Consider the following 18370-nt stretch of genomic DNA (forward strand, 5'->3'; position numbering starts at 1 on the left):
CTCCTGAATGCTGGGATAACGTGTGTGCTACAACGCCCAGCATTTTCCTAATTTTCTTATTCAATCTCTTTCCTTTTTTTTTTTTTAAATTCAATTAGTATTCTTCAAAGTCCTATTGAATGAAGGAACTATAGTAAGATATATTTAGAACACAAACCTGAAAAAAGACCTATTCCCTATTCTTCAGATCAGTCTAATAAGAAGCAGATATACAAACATATAATTCAAGGCAGATGATGGTAAAAGAAAAAAAATCAGAATATAACAACGAACCAATATTTTCAAATATAAGCAATGTTTTACAGTGAAAAATGCTAGGCTTTAAAATATGCTCTCAAATTGGCATGCCAATTTAACTCCGGTTAACTTAAGCCCCTAGCCTGTTTCCTTATTGGTGAAAGCCATTATCTTCCCTTAGAATGATTATTATTGGTATGTGTGTGTTTAGTGCTGGGGATTGAACCCAGGGGCATTTTGCCTCCGAGCTATTTATCTCTGAGCTCTATCCCCAGCCCTATTTTTAATTTTTATTTTGAAACAGGGTCTCACTAGGTTGTTGAGTCTCACTACTTGCTGAAGCTCTCCTCGAACCTGTGATCCTTCTGCCTCAGCCTCCCAAGTACTGGAATTACAGGCATACTACGCCCGGCCTATCTTTAGAATTATAATTACAAGACTGCCTTGAAAATGACTGGTAATGTAATAATGGTCTTAGCATGTATGTGATGCTTAATAAAGATGGCCAACTAGGCGCGGTGGCACACGCCTGTAATAGTTCTTGGGGGCTGAGACAGGAAGATTGCAAGTTCAAGGCTGGCGCGTGGTAAATCTAGTGAGAACCTGTTTCAAAATAAAAAAAAAAATAAAATAGGGCTGGGGGTGGAGCTCAGAAATAAAACGGCCCTGAGTTTAAGCCTCAGTAACAACAAAAACAAGCACAACCAGAACAAGAGTCAGTCTTGACCTTTAAACCGTGAGTTTAAAGAGTTGGAAGAGCAGGAGCAAACGCGCGCATGTAGGGAACGCCTGGGAAACATGGCCGGTCACACAGGTGGGCTCGAGTTTATTAAGGCTAAAACGGCGGCTCCCGACAAAGACTTAGCGTGGTGCCAACTGGGTTCTCTAGCCGCGGCAAAACTCAGCCAGACGCGCTGAAGCCCGACACTCAGCGCACGCCAGTCCTGATCAGGCCGCCCCGCCTCTCCGGGGGCGGGGAGTCCTAGGATGCGAGCCTATCATCGCCGCGGGGGCCAGCCAAGTCTCCTTCATTGGCTAGCGACAGGGTGACGTCATGTTCTCTGGGCGGGCGAAGGAAGAGGGCGCCGTGATTGGTTGGCGCTGGGTCGACGGGCGGCGGAGGGGCCTGGCGAGTGTGGGATTCACGCCTCTGCAGGACTTTCTCCTTCCACGTCTCCAGGCCGTCGGGGGCTGCAGAGGCCGGGGAGTCGGCTCTACAGGGACCTGGATGTGGTTTAAGGGCTGCGGGGTCGAGAAAGGGTGACCGGAAGTTATCTTAGGACTGACCGGAAGCGAGGCCTGGAGGGGAAAGAGCGGCCCCCGAAGGGAGGGGGCTTCCAGCGGAGGGGGCGGGGCGGCGCGGGGCGGCGTGGCGCGCCGGGCGGGTCGCCTGTCGGCGGCGTGCGGAGGGCTGAGCGGCCGCAGACGAGCTGGGGAGGGGAGCCCGAGGAGGGGAGCGCGGGAGCCCAGGGCGGCCCCCGAAAGTCTGGAATAGTTGAGCCACAGGGGCCTTACGCGCCTGGGAACTGGGCAGAAAGGGCTTTTGGAAGCCCGGGCAGCCACGAGTACTGGAGATTAGTTGTGCGGCCCGTGCAGAGCGAATCGGGCTGGCGGGCACCGCGCCTGCGATCTGGGTTTGGAGTTGTCTGTCTTGCCCCGGTGGGGTAGAATTACGTCCCGCTCCTTATTAAGAGAAACTGTCACCTGGGGCAAGTGAGGAGCCAGGATGGCCTGGGCTCTGAAGCTGCCTCTGGCCGATGAAGTCATCGAATCCGGGCTGGTGCAGGACTTTGATGCTAGCCTGTCCGGGATCGGTCAGGAACTGGGTGCCGGTGCCTATAGCATGAGGTGAGTGAGATTTTCCTAGACCTTACCTTCTGAATAACAGGATAGAGAATAAGAGAGGGGTGTGTGTGTGTGTGTGTGTGTGTGTGTGTGTGTGTGTGTGTGTAAACTAGTTTATTAAGCTGTCTGTGGTTGGGGGATAAAGGACTTTTTTGTTGGTTTGAGAAGTGCGTGGTGTGCCAGAGGAGAAAAAAGCAGTTGTAGGGAGTGTGAAGTCCGTCTGTGTCCAATGGGAAGAAGAATGGCTCTTTGATCCAACCAGATCGTTGAGAGACTGTTGCGCCAGTGTGGTAAACTTGGGGACGGATGGCATATAAGTACGCGTGGATATATCTGGATTTATGAGAAGAAGGGTTAAGTTGAGAAGTGAGGATGGCGAGGGATTGGGGAGTTGGGAGCTGGGACTTAACGATGATCTTTGACTGCTTGTTGGAAAGAAATGGAGCACCTTGAAGAAGTTCGCAAAATTCCATCTTATCATTAACCTGCTTTCAAGCTTCTCTTACTTTGAGGGTTTCTTTCAAAACAAAAACTGTGAAGTGAAAAAGTGGCAAAGAGAACTTTTAGATGCTTCTAGAACTTCATCTATCAAGATAATCGTTGACAGATTTTAAATCTCCTTTGAAAGCAGCCTTACTCCCTTTATAACGCATTTGCATATATTGGCTACTTAATTCCACCAATATTGTTTAATTTACACATGTAAAGGAATTGTGTGTGGGAATGTTGAAATATCTGTATCTTAGGGTTAGATGGACTGTAATTATTTTTTAATGCATTAAAAGGCTTCTAAATAAGTGAGTCAAGCCGGGGCGTGGTAGTGCACACTTTTAATCCCAGCATTTGGGAGGCTGAGACAGGAGGATCGCGTTTGCTTACACCTTCAGCTACTTAGTGTGAGGCCTTTTACAACTCAGTGAAACCCTGTTTGTTTTTTTTGTTTTTTTTTTTTTTTTGGCATTCTACCTCTGAGCTACACCTCCAGCCCTATTTTTTTTTTTTTATTATTCTTTATTTTGAAACAGGGTCCCACTAAGTTGCAGAGGGCCTCACTAAGCAGTAGTTGAGGCTGTCTTCAAACCGCTATCCTCCTATCTCAGCCTCCCAAATGCTGGGATTGCAAGCATTTGCCACCACGCTGGGCAAAGATCCTGTTTCAAAATAAAAGTAAAAAATAGGGTGGAGGATGTAGCCCAGAGATAGAATGCCCCTCAGTTTCATCCCTAGTACTGCGACGACGACGACGATGATGATGATGATGATAATGATGATGATAATGGTAATAATAATAGCAACGGGATAGTCATGGACTAAAATGAGAATTAGCCTTTTTTTTTTTGCAACTTAGACCCTGTTTTAAATTAAAGAATTAAAAATAGGACGGGGCGGGGTTAGCTCGGAGGTTGAATGCCCCTGTCTTCCATCCCCAGACCCACAAAAAAAAAAAAAATTTTTTTTTTTTGCAACAGGGTCTCACTAAGGTACTGGTCTCAAACCTGTGATTCTCCTACCCCATCCTCCTAAGTACTAGGGTTACAGGCATGTGCTGCTGTGCTCAGTTAGCCCTTGTTAATATAAATAAATAGGGGAAGCTTGTTGTGGTGTCATACATTTATAATACCAGAACTTGGGAGGCTGAGACGGGAGGATCACAGGCTTGAGGCCAGCCTCAGCTACTTAGGTCCTCCGCAAGTTAGTGACACCCTGTTTCAAAATAAAGAATAAAAAAATATGGCTGGGGATGTAGCTTGGAGGTAGAATCCCCCTGGGTTCCACCCCCAGTACCGCAATAAATAAATAAATAAATAAATAAATAATAAAAAATAAAAATAGGTATAAATAAGTGAGTCAAGAGACTTTAGAACTGAGCACTTATTGAGTGTTTTGTTTTATAAAACATTTTTCTTTTTTTTTTTTCTTTTTTTTGCGGTAGTGGTGTTGGAACCCAGGGAAATTTTACCTCCAAGCTACACTCCTCATCCCTATTTTTTTGTTTTGTTTTTATTTTTATTTTATTTTATTTTTGCAGTACTGGGTATGGAACCCAGGGTCATTCTTCCTCTGAGCACTTACTGAGTTTATAAGGGAAGGTTGCTTTTTATGGAGAAAGTGGACAAATTTTACATTCTAGAAATGAGACTCTCATTATGTAAGTAATATAAAGTTTCTTTTGTTTTTTTTTGGGGGGGGGGTTAGTAGGGATTGAATCCCCTGGGCATCCTACCTCTACGCAAACAAGCCCTCTTTCTATTTTGAAGTAGGACCTCATAAAGTTGTTGAGGGTCTTGCTAAATTGCTGAAGCTGGCCTCAAACCTGCCATCCTCCTGTCTTAGCCTCCCCTTTACTGGAATTACAGGGATACGCCACCATGCCTCACTGTAGAAAAAGATGTTTAGGTTAACTAGCTTTATAGCAAGTACAGTTATATTTAATTATTTCCATACTAAACATTTGTAACCTAAATGCAATTAAACTTTTGCTGTGGTAATCCTTACATGAACAATAGCATACATTGTCAAATATTATTCTGAGACTGATGTGCAAGCTCAGAGTCATAGCCCTTGCTTTCAAAACAAGTTAATCTCTATTCTTATGGTCAAACCCACCTTAACAAGGACAGGCTAAAGTTAAAATGAAAGATAACTTTCTCAAGACTAACAGCGTTGTGTAACAACTTAAATTTCCCTGAAACTTTTACAGTTTTATTAAAAAATAAACTTTATTATTCTAACTGTAAGCGAAGATTCCTGAAGATGCTGAAGGATTAAGTTCTAACTCATCATTTTACTTCAGTAAGGGAATTACACTTTGAGTTAGCAGGGATAAAGAAAGCACGTTTACTGTGCATACTACCAAGGGTGCGCTCCAAATCATACCTCAGATGCTCTTCAGGATGCCAGAATGGCTTACGTATTTACACATTTAGATTTTTTTCCATCAACTTTTTTCCAAAATCATGGTTTTCTTGAGAGCTCAGCATGCCAAAGTGTTCAGTACTTTATCCTTTGCTTTTTTCTTTTTTCCTTTTTTCTTTTTTTTTTTTTTTTTTTTTGCAGGTCTGGGGATGGAACCCAGGGGCATTCAACCTCCGAGCTACACCCCCTGCCTTATTTTTTAATCTTTATTTTGAAACAGGGTCTCACTGAGTTGCAGAGGGCCTCACTAAGTAGCTGAAGCTTTCTGCGAACCGCGATCCTCCGGACTCAGCCTCTTGAATGCTGGGATTACAAGCATGCACCTCCATGCCCTTCACCTTTTTCATATAATATACACTTGTCACTATTCTATTGACTCTTAACATATGTTTGGTCTTTTGCATTAATTTGTTACTGATTCTCAAACTTAAGTAATCAGAAGAGCATCTATACCTTTTATTAAAAATAATCTTCCTGCCAGGCGTGGTGGCACACGTTTGTAATCCCCTGCAGGGATTACAAACGTGTGCCACCACACCCAGCCCTCAGCTCTATTCTTAATTTTTTTTTGTTTTTTTGGTACTGGGGGTGGAACCCAGGGACTTTCTACCTCTGGCTATACTCCCAGGCCTATTTTATACTTTATTTGGAAACAGGGTCTCACTAAGTTGCTGGGAGCCTCACTCAATAGCTGAGGTTGGCTTCGAACCTGTGCAATCTTCCTGTCTCAGCCTCCCCAGTACTGGGATTACAAGCCTGTGCCACCACGCCTGGCTCTTATTTATTTTGAAACAGGGTCTCACTGAGTTAGTTGCAAAGGACTTCACTAAGTAGCTGAGGCTGGCCATTAACCCTCCCGAATGCTGGGATTACAAGCATGCACCACCACGCCTATCTTATAAAACATTTTTCTTAATGTATTTATTTTACCCTAATTCACTTATTTACTGAATAATTGTTTTACCCAAGTTCACTTATTTACTGTGTGTGTGTGTGTGTGTGTGTGTGTGTGTGTGTGTTATGAAATACAACTCAGGGGCTTTCTACTTCTGGGCTACACTCCCAGAACTATTTTATTTATTTTTGTTTGGAAACAGGGTCTAGCTAAATTACTGAGAGCCTCATTGAGTTGCTGAGGCTGGCTTCAAATCCGCACTCCTCCTCTTTCAGCCTACCAAGTACTGGGATTACAAGTGTGTGCCACCACACCCGCTGCTGTATCTTAAAATGGTTCTTTACAGCCATTGCTTTATATCTTATCAAGGTTCGTTTTCATTGGATTTCTGTGTTGGATTCTTGATCTGCTGTTGTACTTAGTAGGCCTCAGCTAAGTTATTGAGGCTGGTCTTAAACCCAAGATTCTCCTGTCAGCCTCTCAAGTTCTGTGATTTTAGGCATGGGCCAACTTTTTCTTACGTTTTTATACATGGGATAAGTTTTAAAGTAAAAGTAAAGGAGATTCCTTGAGAACATGCTGAGTAAAAGAAGCTACTTAGGAAAAAATATAAAACATGTTCTATTTCTATGAAATGTCTAGAAGAGGCAAATCTACTGAGAAAGAAGGTAGATTAGTAGTTGACTACAGCTGCGGGGGAGGAGGGAATGGGGAGTGGCTGCTAATGGACATGGATTTCCTTTGTTGGGGTAATAAAAATGTTCTAAAATTGTTAGTGGTGACGCTTGTACAACTCTGTAACCAAAGACAGTTGGTAGACTTCATTTGTACACTTAATTTATTTCTATTTTAATTTAATTTTATTTTTTGTTGTGCTGGGAATGGAACCCAGGAGTATTCTTTCTCTGAGCTATAACCCCACTAAATTGGGGAGTCTCACTAAATTGGGGAGTCTGGCTAGGAATCTGTGATCTTCCTGTCTTCCTGTCTGAGCCTCCCAAATACTGAGATTACAAGTGTGTGCCACCACACCTAGCTGAATTGTACTATTTATTTATTTAGTGGTACTGGGATTCAGCCCAGGGCATTTTATCTCCAAACTATACCCCCAGCTATATTTTATTTTTATTTTGAAACAGGGTATTACTAGGTGATGAGAATCTCACTATTTACTGATGCTGGTCTCAAACCTGTGATCCTCCTGTTTTAGCCTCCAAGTACTGGGATTACAAGTGTGCACAACCACAACCATCTAAATTGTATATTTTAAATGAGTGAGTTGTGTGGTATGTGAATTTTATCTCAGTAAAGCTATTGTAAGAGTTTAAGAGATTTATTTATTATTATTATTATTATTATTATTATTATTATTATTATTATTATTATGGTACTGGGAATGGAATCCAGGGGCATTCTACCTCCGAGGTACACCCCAGCCATATTTATTCTTTATTTTGAAACAAGGTCTCACTAAGATTAAATATTGTGTTTAAAAATTTTCTCTTTTATTTGGGAGAAATTAAAGTTGAAGTAAAGCTGGGTGTCATAGTGCATACCTGTAATCCCAGTACTTGGGAGGCTGAGACGGGAGGATTGCAGGTCCTCAGCCAGCCTCAGCTTCTTAGAGAGGCCCTCCACAATTTAGTGAGACTATGTTTCAAAATAAACAATAAAAAATAGGGTTGGGGTTGTAGCTTGGAGGTAGAACGCCCCTGGGTTCAATCCTCAGTTCTGCAAAATAAATAAATGTTGAGGTGAAACTAAAATAACAGAAAACTAACTAATTTAAAGTGAACACCCAGTGGGATTTAGTATGAGTATAGTGTTGTACAACCACCACCTTGATCAAGTTCTAAAACATTTTCATCCTGTAGAAGAAAATTCTGTGCCCCTTAAGCAGTTGCTCCACATTTCCCCGAGTGCCCAGCGTCTGTGTCTCAGCCTGTGCATTTACCTGTTCTGGATATTTCCTGTAAATGGAGTCATGCAGTATGTTATCTCTTGTCCTGGTGTCTCTCACTTAGTATAATGTGTTTTGGGTTCATCCATGTTGTAGTATGCATCACTACTTCAGGATTTCATTCCTTTTCCTGGCTGAATAAGACAGGATTATGTGCATATACTACAATTTGCTTATCTCTTCATCCATTGAAAGACACTGGGATTGTTTTCATGTTTTGGCTATTATGTATAATGCTGATTCGGTTTTATGTTTTATGGCAATCACTGTAATTTAACAAAGATCTTAGATTATCAACTCAGGTTGATTATAGGTTGTGCCCATCTGTTATCCCAGTATGGGGAGGCTGAGATAGAAGGATCACAAGTTCAAGGCCAGCCTCAGCAACTTAGAAAACCTTTTTTCAAGAAAAAGAGAGGCAGGACTGTAGCTCAGTGGTAGAATGCTCCTGGGATCAATTCCTAATACAGAGAGACAGACAGCAGAGAGAGAGAGAGAGAGTGTGTGTGTGTGTGTGTGTGTGTGTGTGTGTGTGTGTGTTCTTTTGGCTCACAGTTTTGGAGTTCAGTCCATGCTCAGTTGGGCTCATTGCTTTTGGGCCTGTGGTGAAGCAGCTCTTCAGGACCAGGTTCGCGTCATAGCCAGGAGAGGAAAAGGACTGGGAGCTCACTCTCCCCTCTAAGGGCATGCCCCTCTGTAGTGACCATAAGACCTCCTACCAGGCCCCATCTTTTAAAGTTTTCACCACCTTCCAGTAGGCCCATGCTGGGAAATAAGTCTTTAACACATGGGCCTTTAGAGACATTTTAGATCCAAACTGTAGCATGTTTATAACAGAATTGACTGTAAAATATTTGCGAATATTTGTGTAGAAGTTTCTGTGTAGACATATGTTTTCATATTTCTAGGATGGTATAGTAGGATTGGAAGTGCCGGGTCATATGACAATTCTGTGTTTAACTCTTTGAGGACCCACCCAATGGTTTAGCACAGGAACAAAACCATTTTACCTTAAGTACAAAATGATTTAGGGTTCGTACCATCCTTACCAGCACTTGTTATTATACATTAAAAAAATTTTTTTGCGTTATCAGGGATTGAACCCAGGTGCATTCTACATCTGAGCTACATCCCCAGTCCTATTTTCTTTTCTTTTATTCTTTATTTTGAGAAAGGAGCTCACTAAGTTGTGGAGGGCCTCATTAAGTGAGGCCAGCTCCATTAAAATTTCTTATTAAAGCCATCCAAAGCCAGGCGTGGTGGCGCACACTTGTGATCCCAGCATTTGGGAAGCTAAAACTGGAGGATCGTGGTTCACGGACAGTCTCAGCTACTTAGTGAGGCCCTCCAAAACTTAGTGAGACCCTATTTCAAAATAAGGAATAAAGGCTGGGGGTGGTGGCACACACTTATAATTCCTGTGCTTGGGAGTCTGAGAAGGGAGGATCTCACAGGTTCGAAGCCAGCCTCAGCTACTTAGTGAGGCTCTCAGCAACTTAGTGAGACCCTGTTTCCAAATAAAATATAAAATAGGTCTGGGAGTATAGCTCAGGTACCTCCAAAATAAATAAATAAAGAATAAAAAATAGAGCAGGGGGTATAGCTTGGAGGTCAAATGTCTCTGGGTTCCATCCCCAGACCTACCAAAAAAAAAAAAAAAAAAGCCATCCAAAGTAGATATGAAGTAGTATCATATTGTGGTTCTGATTTGTGTTTTCTTTTTGCAGTATCGGGATTCAACCCAGGGGTTCATACATGGTAGGCAAGCACTGAGCTACATCCCCAGGTTTTTTCTTTTTCTTTCTTTCTTTTTCTGTGTGTGTGTGTGTGTGTGTGTGTGTGTGTGTGTGTGTGTGTTGCTTAGGACTGATTCCAGGGGCATTCTACCTCCGAACCACATCACCACCCCTATTTTATTTTTATTTTTTATTTTTTGGAAGCAGGGTCTTAGTTGTTGAGAGCCTAGCTAAGTTGCCAAGGCTGGCTTCACTTTGAACCTGAGATCTTCCTGTCACAGCTTCCTGAGTACTGGGTGTGTACCACTATGCCTGGCTTCCAGACTTTTTTTTTTTTTTTTGGCCGGTCTGGAGATGGAACCCAGGGGCATTTGACCTCCGAGCTACATCCCCTTTGCAAAGGGCCTCACTAAGTAGCTGTGGCTGTCCTTGAATCGCGATCCTCCAGTCTCAGCCTCCTGAATGCTGGGATTTCAAGTGTGTACCACCACGTCTGGCTGCTTCCAGACCTTTTTTTGAGACAGGATCTCACTATGTTGCCCAGCTGGCCTTGGGACTGTGGTCCTCCTGAGGAGCTGAGATTACAAGTGGGGCCCACCTCACAGGCTTTGATCTACATTCGCTTTTACTTTTTCCTTGTCTTTCTTCTTTCTTTCCCTCCCTTTTTTCCTTCCTTCCTTCATGGTACTGGGGAATGAACCCAGGGGCATTCTACCTCTGAGTTACACCTCTAGCTCTGTTTTATTTTTTATTTTGAAACAAGGTCTTAGTAAGTTGCTGAAGTTGGCTGGGAACTTGTGATCCTCTTGTCTTGGTCTCTCAAGTATTAGAATTACAATCATGCGTCACCATGCCCAACTTTGCATTTTCTTAATGACTAGTGATGTTGAATATCTTTTTATGTGGCTGTTAGTATCTGTGTACATCATTTGGAGAAGAAGTGCCTGTTCAGGTCCTTTGCCTACACTTTAATTGGGCTGTGGTTTTGCTCCCCCCCCCCCCAGGGTTAGAGATCAAATCCAGGGCCTGGCACTCTACCACTGGATTCCACTTTATCCTGGGTTATTTATTGTCTTTTTGCTGTTGAGTTGTAGAGTTCTTATATGTTACAGATATCAGACCCTTACCAGATACATGGCTTGCAATTATCTCCCCCTTTTTTCAGGTTGTGGTACTGGGAATGGAACCCACAGTGTAAGGTTGGCCTCCGACTTGTGATCCACTTCCCTATTACGAGCGTCCCCACGCCCATCTAAATGCGTGTAGTTTTCATGAAGCCTGTTTTGTCTCTCTTGTTTCTCATGCTTTTGGTATAGGAGGGTAATGCTAGCCTTAGAATATGGGGAAGTATTTTCTCTTCTGTTTTTTGAGAGAGTAAATAGAATTGGTGTTAATCCACAAATGCTTGGTGGAATCCAGCAACGAAGCCTTTGGTCCTGGACTTTTTTTTGGCTGATGATTCAATCTCTTCATTTGTTATAGTTTTATTGGGACCTTATTTCATCTCGTCAATTTTGATATGTTGCTTTTCTAGAAATTTGTTTCATCTAAATTGTCTAATATGTTGGCTTTGAGTTGTTAACAGTATCCCTCCCCGCCCTCCCTTCCCTCTCCCCCTCTGCCCCTCCCTCCCCCTCTTCTCATGTGTGTGTCAAGGGAGGTATTGGGGGCTGGACCCAGGGGTACTTTACCACTGAACTATATCCCTAGCCCTCTTTAGTTTTTATTTTGAGACTGGGTTGCTCGGGCTGAACTTGTTATCCTCCTGCCTCATCATTCTGCTTGGCTGGAATTACAGATGTGCACCGCTACATCAGGCTTTTTTTTTTTTTTTTTTTTTTTTTTTGGTGTTGCTAAGTTTGAATCAGAGCCTTGCTCAAACTAGGCAAGCATTCTACCACTGAGGACACACCTAGATCCATAGTATTTTCTCTCTCTCTGAGTTATACCCCCAGGCCTTTTTCTATTTTTTGTTTGGAAACAGGTTCTTGCTAAATTGCTGAGACTGGTCTTGAACATCCTCCTGCCCCAGCCTCTCAAGTCCTGGAATTACAGACGTGTGCAACCATATCTGGCCAGTATTCTCTTATAATCCTTTTTTTTTTTCTCTTTTGGTATTGAGAATTGAACCCCAGGGGCATTTTTATGTCCAATCTATATCCCCAACCCTTTATATTTTTAATTTTGAAACAAGGTCTTGCTAAGTTTGTGAGACTGGCCTCAAACCTGCAATCCTCCTGTCTCAGCCTCTCATGAACTGGGATTACAGGCATGTAATCCCATCTGGCTTTTAGAATATTTTTATTTCTCTAAGATGAGTAGTAGCATTCTCAGTTTCATTTCTTATTTTATTTATTTATTTGTTTGTTTGTTTGTTTGTTTGTTTGTTTGTTTGTTTGTTTTGCGGTACTGGGGTGGAACCCAGGGGCATTCTAAATCCAAGATATACTCCCAGGCCTATTTTTTATTCTTTATTTTGAAACAAGGTGTCACTGAGTTGCAAAGGGCCTCACTAAGTAGCTGAGGCTGTCTGCTAACCGTGATCCTCCTGTCTCCGCCTTCTAAATGCTGGGATTACAAGCGTGCGCCATCATACCCGGTTCCTCCCACCCATTTTGTAAGAGACAGTCTCAATATGTTATACAGGCTAGTTGAACACCTGGACTCAAGTGATCCTCCTGCCTTACCCTCCAGAATATCTGGGACTACAGGCATGCACCACTGCACCAGCTCCATTCTTATTTTTTTATGTAGGCATTTGCAGCCTGAAATCTTTCTGAGTACTACTTTTAGTGCATCCCATAATTTTTTCCCCCCCAATACTGGGAATGGAACCCAGGGGCATTCTACCTCCAGGCTAAGCCTCCAGCCCAATTTGCTGAGAACCTCACTAAACTGCTAAGGCTGGCTTTGAACCTGAAATCCTCCTGTCTCAGCCTCCCAAGCACTGGGATTAAAGTGTGTGCCACCACACCTGGCATTCAGAGTGTTTTCTAATCTCAGTTGATTTCCTCTTTTCACCCATTGGGTATTTAAGAGTGTTATTTAATGCTCCTGTCATCAGCCCATACTTGGAAATGGCTAAGATAGTAGATTTTTAGTGTTCTTCCTATAAAAATGATAAGTATATTAGGTAATGCATATATTAATTCAGTTCATCCTTTGGTAAACTTGGTGATGTCTAGTAGGTCTTTGGGTCTGTTTATTTTCTTTCTGTTCCTCAGCTGTTTGCTGATTCTTCTGCTTACTCAAATATACTATTGAACCCCTGTAGTGAAGATTTAAATTTCAGCTATTGTACCTTTTTGCCCAAATTTCTGTTTGTTCCTTTTATAGATAGTGTGTGTGTGTGTGTGTGTGTGTGTGTGTGTGTGTGTGTGTGTGTAACAGGGTCTCACTAAGTTGATGAAGCTAGCCAGGAACCTGTGATCCTCCTGTCTCAGTCTTCCAAGTGCTGGGATCACAGGTGTATGCCACCATACCTGGCATCTTTTTATATTTTTAAATCTGTTTATTGGATTTTTTTACTTGTTCATACACTGTTCTCCTGTTTTCCTTTAGTTTTTCTCTCTGATTTCTTCAGCTCTTTAAGCATGTTTAAGACAGTAAATTAGTCTTTGTCTAGGAAGTCCATTGTCTGGGCTTGCTTGGGATGATTTCTTCAATTTATTTTTCTTTTCTTCTATTTTGCTGCTGTGAATGTGTTGTACTTAACTGTTTTGTATACTTTGTACATTTTGTTAAGAAATGGGCTAGCTGGGCATGGTGGTGCACGCTTGTAATTCAGGCCTCCGGGAAGCTGAGACAGGAGGATCGCACTTTGTGGACAGCCTCAGATACTTAGTGAGGTCCTTTGCAACTCAATGAGACCCTGTTTCAAAAAAATAAAGAATAAAAAATAGGGCTGGTGGTATAGCTTGGAAGTAGATGCCCCTAGGTTCCATCTCCAGTACCATACCAAAAAAAAAAAAAAAAAAAAGCTTCATTTTTGTTAGCTCTGTAAATCAGATTCTCTTTTTTCCTCTGGGATTACTGTTGTTACTGGGTGAAAACTGCTGTCTTTCACTTGTTTAGTGACTTTTCCAATTTTGTGTGTGTGTGTGTGTGTGTGTGTGTGTGTGGTACTGGGGGTGGAACCCAGAGGCTTTCTACCTCTGGGCTATACTCCCAGACCTATTTTTATATTTTATTTGGAAACAGGGTCTCACTAAGTAGCTGAGGATGGCTTCAAACCTGCACGATCCTCCTGTCTCAGTCTCCCAAGCAGGGGGATTACAAGCATGTGCCACCACGCCTGGCTTTCAAATTGTTTTTGCAAAGATCATATTCCTGGTTGTCAGTCAATAACTTCACAGATTTCTTTAAAACTTGGATCAAATAAGAGAAGAAAAGGAAAGCTGGGCAAGGTGGCACACACTTGTAATTCCAGCATTTGGGAGGCTGAGACAGGAGGATCACCGTTCACAGGCATAGCTACTACTTAGTGAGGCCCTCTGCAACTCAGTGAGACCATGTCCAAAATAAAGAATAAAAAATAGGGCTGGAGGTATAGCTCAGAGGTAGAATACCTCTGGGTTTCATCTCCAGTACTGAGATAAATAAATAAATAAATAAATAAATAAATAAATAAATAAGCTGGGTGTGGTGGCACATGCCTGTAATCTCAGTACTTGGGAGACTGAAACAGGAGGATCATAGGTTTGAAGACAGCCTCAGCAAGTAGTGAGACTCTCATCAACCTAGTGAGACTCTGTTTCAAAATAAAAATAAAATAGGGTTAGGGATGTAGCTTGAAGGTAGTATGCCCTTGGGTTAAATCCCCAGTAACACCCCCCACCCCAAAAAAAGAGAGAGGGAGAAAGGGAAGTAGTCCAGTGTTAGAGTGAATGTTAAATATTGTTAACTGTGTGTGAAGTCCCGGGTTCAATCCCCAGCAAAAGAAAGAGATGGGAAGGAAAAGAAAGGGGAAAAGTGTTCTGTCTTTTTTTTTTTTTTTTTCAGCTTCCTTAAACCTTCTGCAACTTGCTTAACTCTCTGATTTTTCTGTGTTTCTTTTCCCTTATGGGATAATTTAGTCATTCAGAACAAAAATACTGCCATACAAAATCTTTTCTCACCTATAAGCATTTTTCTATTACTTCTTTATTTATTTTTAAATTAAAATACCTCTTTATACCAATAAATATCTCCTTATATTTATTGGGTTTCTGTTTGTTTTAACTTTTTGATTAAATTTACAGTTAAAATTCCTCATAGGCCGAGCATGATGGTGCATATTTGTAATCGCAGTACCTGGGAGGCTGAGACAGAAGGATCGCAGATGGGTCACAGGCTCATGGCAAGCCCCAGCTACTTAGTGAGGCCCTATACAACTTAGCGATACCCTGCTTCAAAATAAAGAATAAAATAGGAGCCGGGCATGGTATCGCACACTTGTATTCCCAGCACTTGGGAGGGTGAGACAGAGGATCACAGTTCGTGGACAGTCTCAGATACTTAGTGAGGCCCTTTGCAACTCAGTGAGACCCGGTTTCAAAATAAAGAATAAAAAATTGGGCAGGGGATGTAGCTCGGAGGTCAAATGCCTCTGGGTTTCATCCCCAGACCCGCAAAATAAAATAAAATAAAATAAATACATAAATAAAAACTCTCTAGAGAGTTTGTCCAGCTTTAAAGCCAGGCTTGGGATGAAGGCATACGAGATGAGCAAAACAGAAGAACCCGAAGACAGACGGTGATGAGTGATATTTGCCAGTTAAGAGGGCAGCTTAACGTCAAGGAAAAGAAAAACAACTGTGAGCTGGGAGTCATGTTAGACCTAAAAACAAGTGTTGAGGCTCAGCACTATAAAGAGCCAAGTGTGGTTTCCCTTTGTCACAGTGAAATAAACAAAACTCTGGTGTTTTCCCAACGATATTGCACTATGATGGTAGATACCATATATTTGAATACTGAAATGAGAGTTGTACTTTGTCAAAATTGGCAGATCCCTTGGAATATATAAGCCATGAATATTGGTACAGGTTGCCATTTCTTACCTAACCGGGAAGTGAGTGGTTTTAGAAACTTAATAAAAGAACCTAATACTAATGATGCCACAGGTGATGTTTTTAATTAGCAGTGATTTAATGAGATTGGTAGGCTGCTGAGAACTAATCCTGTAATATGTGGAAAAACACTGAGAAAACAAGGCCTATTATCTGACACATTTCCTGAGGTAGGGCTTTGCTGATGCAGATTTCCTTGATTAAACTTTTAATATTTTATAAACTCTCTAGAAGTAAATGTGATACTTTTCAGCTTCCAAAATAAGTAAAGCTAGCAGATAGATTTGAAATTCGAAGTTTTTAGTGGCTTGCTAATCTAAAGGAAAATAAAAACATTGCTTATAGAAGCAAAAAATGCTAATTGGCACATAATTCAACAGAGTAGAAATATGGAAGACTCAAAGGCATGGGAAGATAAAAAGAGAAATCAGCTTTATTTTTAGTAAGCTTTGGGATGTACATAATGAATGCACATCTGGAACTGATCATATAACTCTACTGAGGAAATAGAATAATTTATACTCTCCAAGCCCTCTTAAAGAGCTTAAAAAATATTAAGTTGTTTTTGAACTCTGGAAAAAAGTCCCAGAAACTATTCCCAAAGACTGACAGATGACCAGTATGTATTGGGGGCAGGATAAAATGTAGTTATGGTGTCATTTTTTGTACTTCTCACTTGTGTTTTAGCATCACACTCAACAGACTCCTTCCAAGTTGGAGGCAGTAAGTTAAACGATGCAGGACACATTGTATAAAACACCTTAGGCCCTTTGGAGTTATATCATTTTTACTTTTTTTTTTTTTAAACTGGGGATTAACCCAGGAATACTTTGTGCTACATCTCTTTTTTTTCCTTTTTTTTTTTCTTTCTTTCTTTTTTCTCTGTACTGGGGAATTGAACACCCAGGAGCATTCTACCTCCAAGCTACACCCCCAGCCCTATTTTATTCTTTTGTTTTTTATTTTTTGAAGTACTGGGGATGGAACCCAGGGACATTCTACCTCTGAGCTACACCCCTAGTCCTATTTTTTATTTTTTATTTTGAAACAAGATCTCACTAAGTTGCAAAGGGCCTCACTAAGTAGTAGCTGAGGCTGTCCACGAACCATGATCTTCCTGTCTCAGCCTCCCAAATGCTGGGATTACAAGTGTGTTCCATTATGTTCAGCTCTAATCTTTTATTTTGAAACAGGTTTTCACTAAGTGGTGGAGGGCCTCACTAAGTAGCTGAGGCTGGCCATGAACTTTCAATCCTCCTGTCTCAGCCTCCCAAGTATTGGAATTACAAGCATGTGCCACCACATCTGGCTCTTTGAGCTACATCTTTTAATTGGAGATTAACCCAGGAGTTCACAGAGCTACATCCCCAGCCCTTTTAATTTTTGATTTTTATTAATTTTGTGGTACTGGGGACTGAACTCGGATATTCTAGTATTCTATCTCCAAGCTACACTTCCAGCCCGGCTGTGTGTGTGTGTGTGTGTGTGTGTGTGTGTGTGTGTGTGTGTGTGTGTGGTACGGGGGATTGAACCCAGGGGTATTCTACCTCCAAGATCCATCCCAGCCCTATTTTATTCATTATTTTGAAACAGGATCTCACTTAGTTCCAGAGGGCCTCACTAAGTAACTGAGGCTGGCTGCAAACCTGCTATCCTCCTGTCTTAGCCTCCCAAGTACTGGGGTTTCAACTGTGCACCACCATGCCCAGCTAACTTTCAGCCCTTTATGTTTTTTGTTTTGAAACAAGTTCTTGCTGCTACATTGCTGAGATTGTCCTCAAACCTCTGATCCTCCTGTCTCAGGGTCCCAAGCACTGGGATTACAGGCATGTACCACCACATCCAGATTCCTTTTTATTTTGAGACATGGTCTTTCTCCCAGGTGGAACTCTTACTGCGTGGGTGTTAAGGGGCCACGCTATACTGCTCATACTGCTACTCATGCTGCACAAATATTTGGAGTCACATTGGCAGGAAAATAAGTTTTATTCTGAGCCAGCTTAGAAGGAAGACAGAGGAACTTTCCTATTTCAAGTCTCTTTGGAAAGTTAGGGACGCAGGATAGCTTTTATTAGAGATGGTAAAGCTGGGCATGGTGACACACGCCTGTAATCCTAGTACTTGGGAGGCTGAGACAGGGATTGCAGGCTAGCCTCAGCAACTTAAGGAGATTCAGCAACCTAGCAAGACCCTGTTTCCAAACAAAAAGTAAAAAGGACTAGAGGTGTAGCTCAGAGATAAAACAACCCTGGCTTCAATCCCCAGTAAACACACACACACACACACACACACACACACACGCGCGCGCGTGCGCGCGCACACACACACACACAGAGTTGTGGGGGGGGAGAGAAGAGGTGGCAAAGTGGACAAAAGTCAGAAAATACACATATGCAGGTTTAGATAGCCAGAGAGCCTGTCAGTCCCCTCTTTCTTGGCATCTATCAGCGGATGGGGGAGCCAGCCCTTCAGTCTTCATGAGCCAGCCTTTCTGCATGTGGAAATGTAGAAAAAGTCCAGAAGTTAAAAGGAATTTGGAGATTTAATTCTCAGTATGAGGAAGTTGATTTTTTTTTCCAGAGACAAATTTATTTAGGAAAGTAAAATATACACCTTCAAGGGAGAATACAGGCCACAGAAAGTGAGAGAGGCACCTAATCTCGTTCATATATACATACATTTCTTTTTCTTTTCTTTTTTTTTTTTTGCGGTACTAGGGATCGAACCTAGGAGC

At 42.0% G+C, this 18370-nt stretch overlaps 1 protein-coding gene across 3 annotated transcripts in view; it reads left to right on the plus strand.

The window, feature by feature from the left end:
* Positions 1-1963: 1963 nt before the first annotated feature.
* Positions 1964-18370, plus strand: part of TFCP2 (transcription factor CP2) — a gene marked incomplete at both ends in the record, with an annotated part of 57116 nt that continues 40709 nt past the window's right edge. For all 3 annotated transcript variants that reach the window (XM_080705799.1, XM_080705800.1, XM_080705801.1), the window contains one exon: positions 1964-2085. In XM_080705799.1, the coding sequence (XP_080561925.1) occupies positions 1964-2085 (122 nt within the window). The remainder of the gene's footprint in view (positions 2086-18370) is intronic.

The sequence above is a fragment of the Muscardinus avellanarius genome (assembly GCF_963383645.1).
Source record: "Muscardinus avellanarius genome assembly, chromosome: 11".
Classification (NCBI taxonomy): domain Eukaryota; kingdom Metazoa; phylum Chordata; class Mammalia; order Rodentia; family Gliridae; genus Muscardinus; species Muscardinus avellanarius.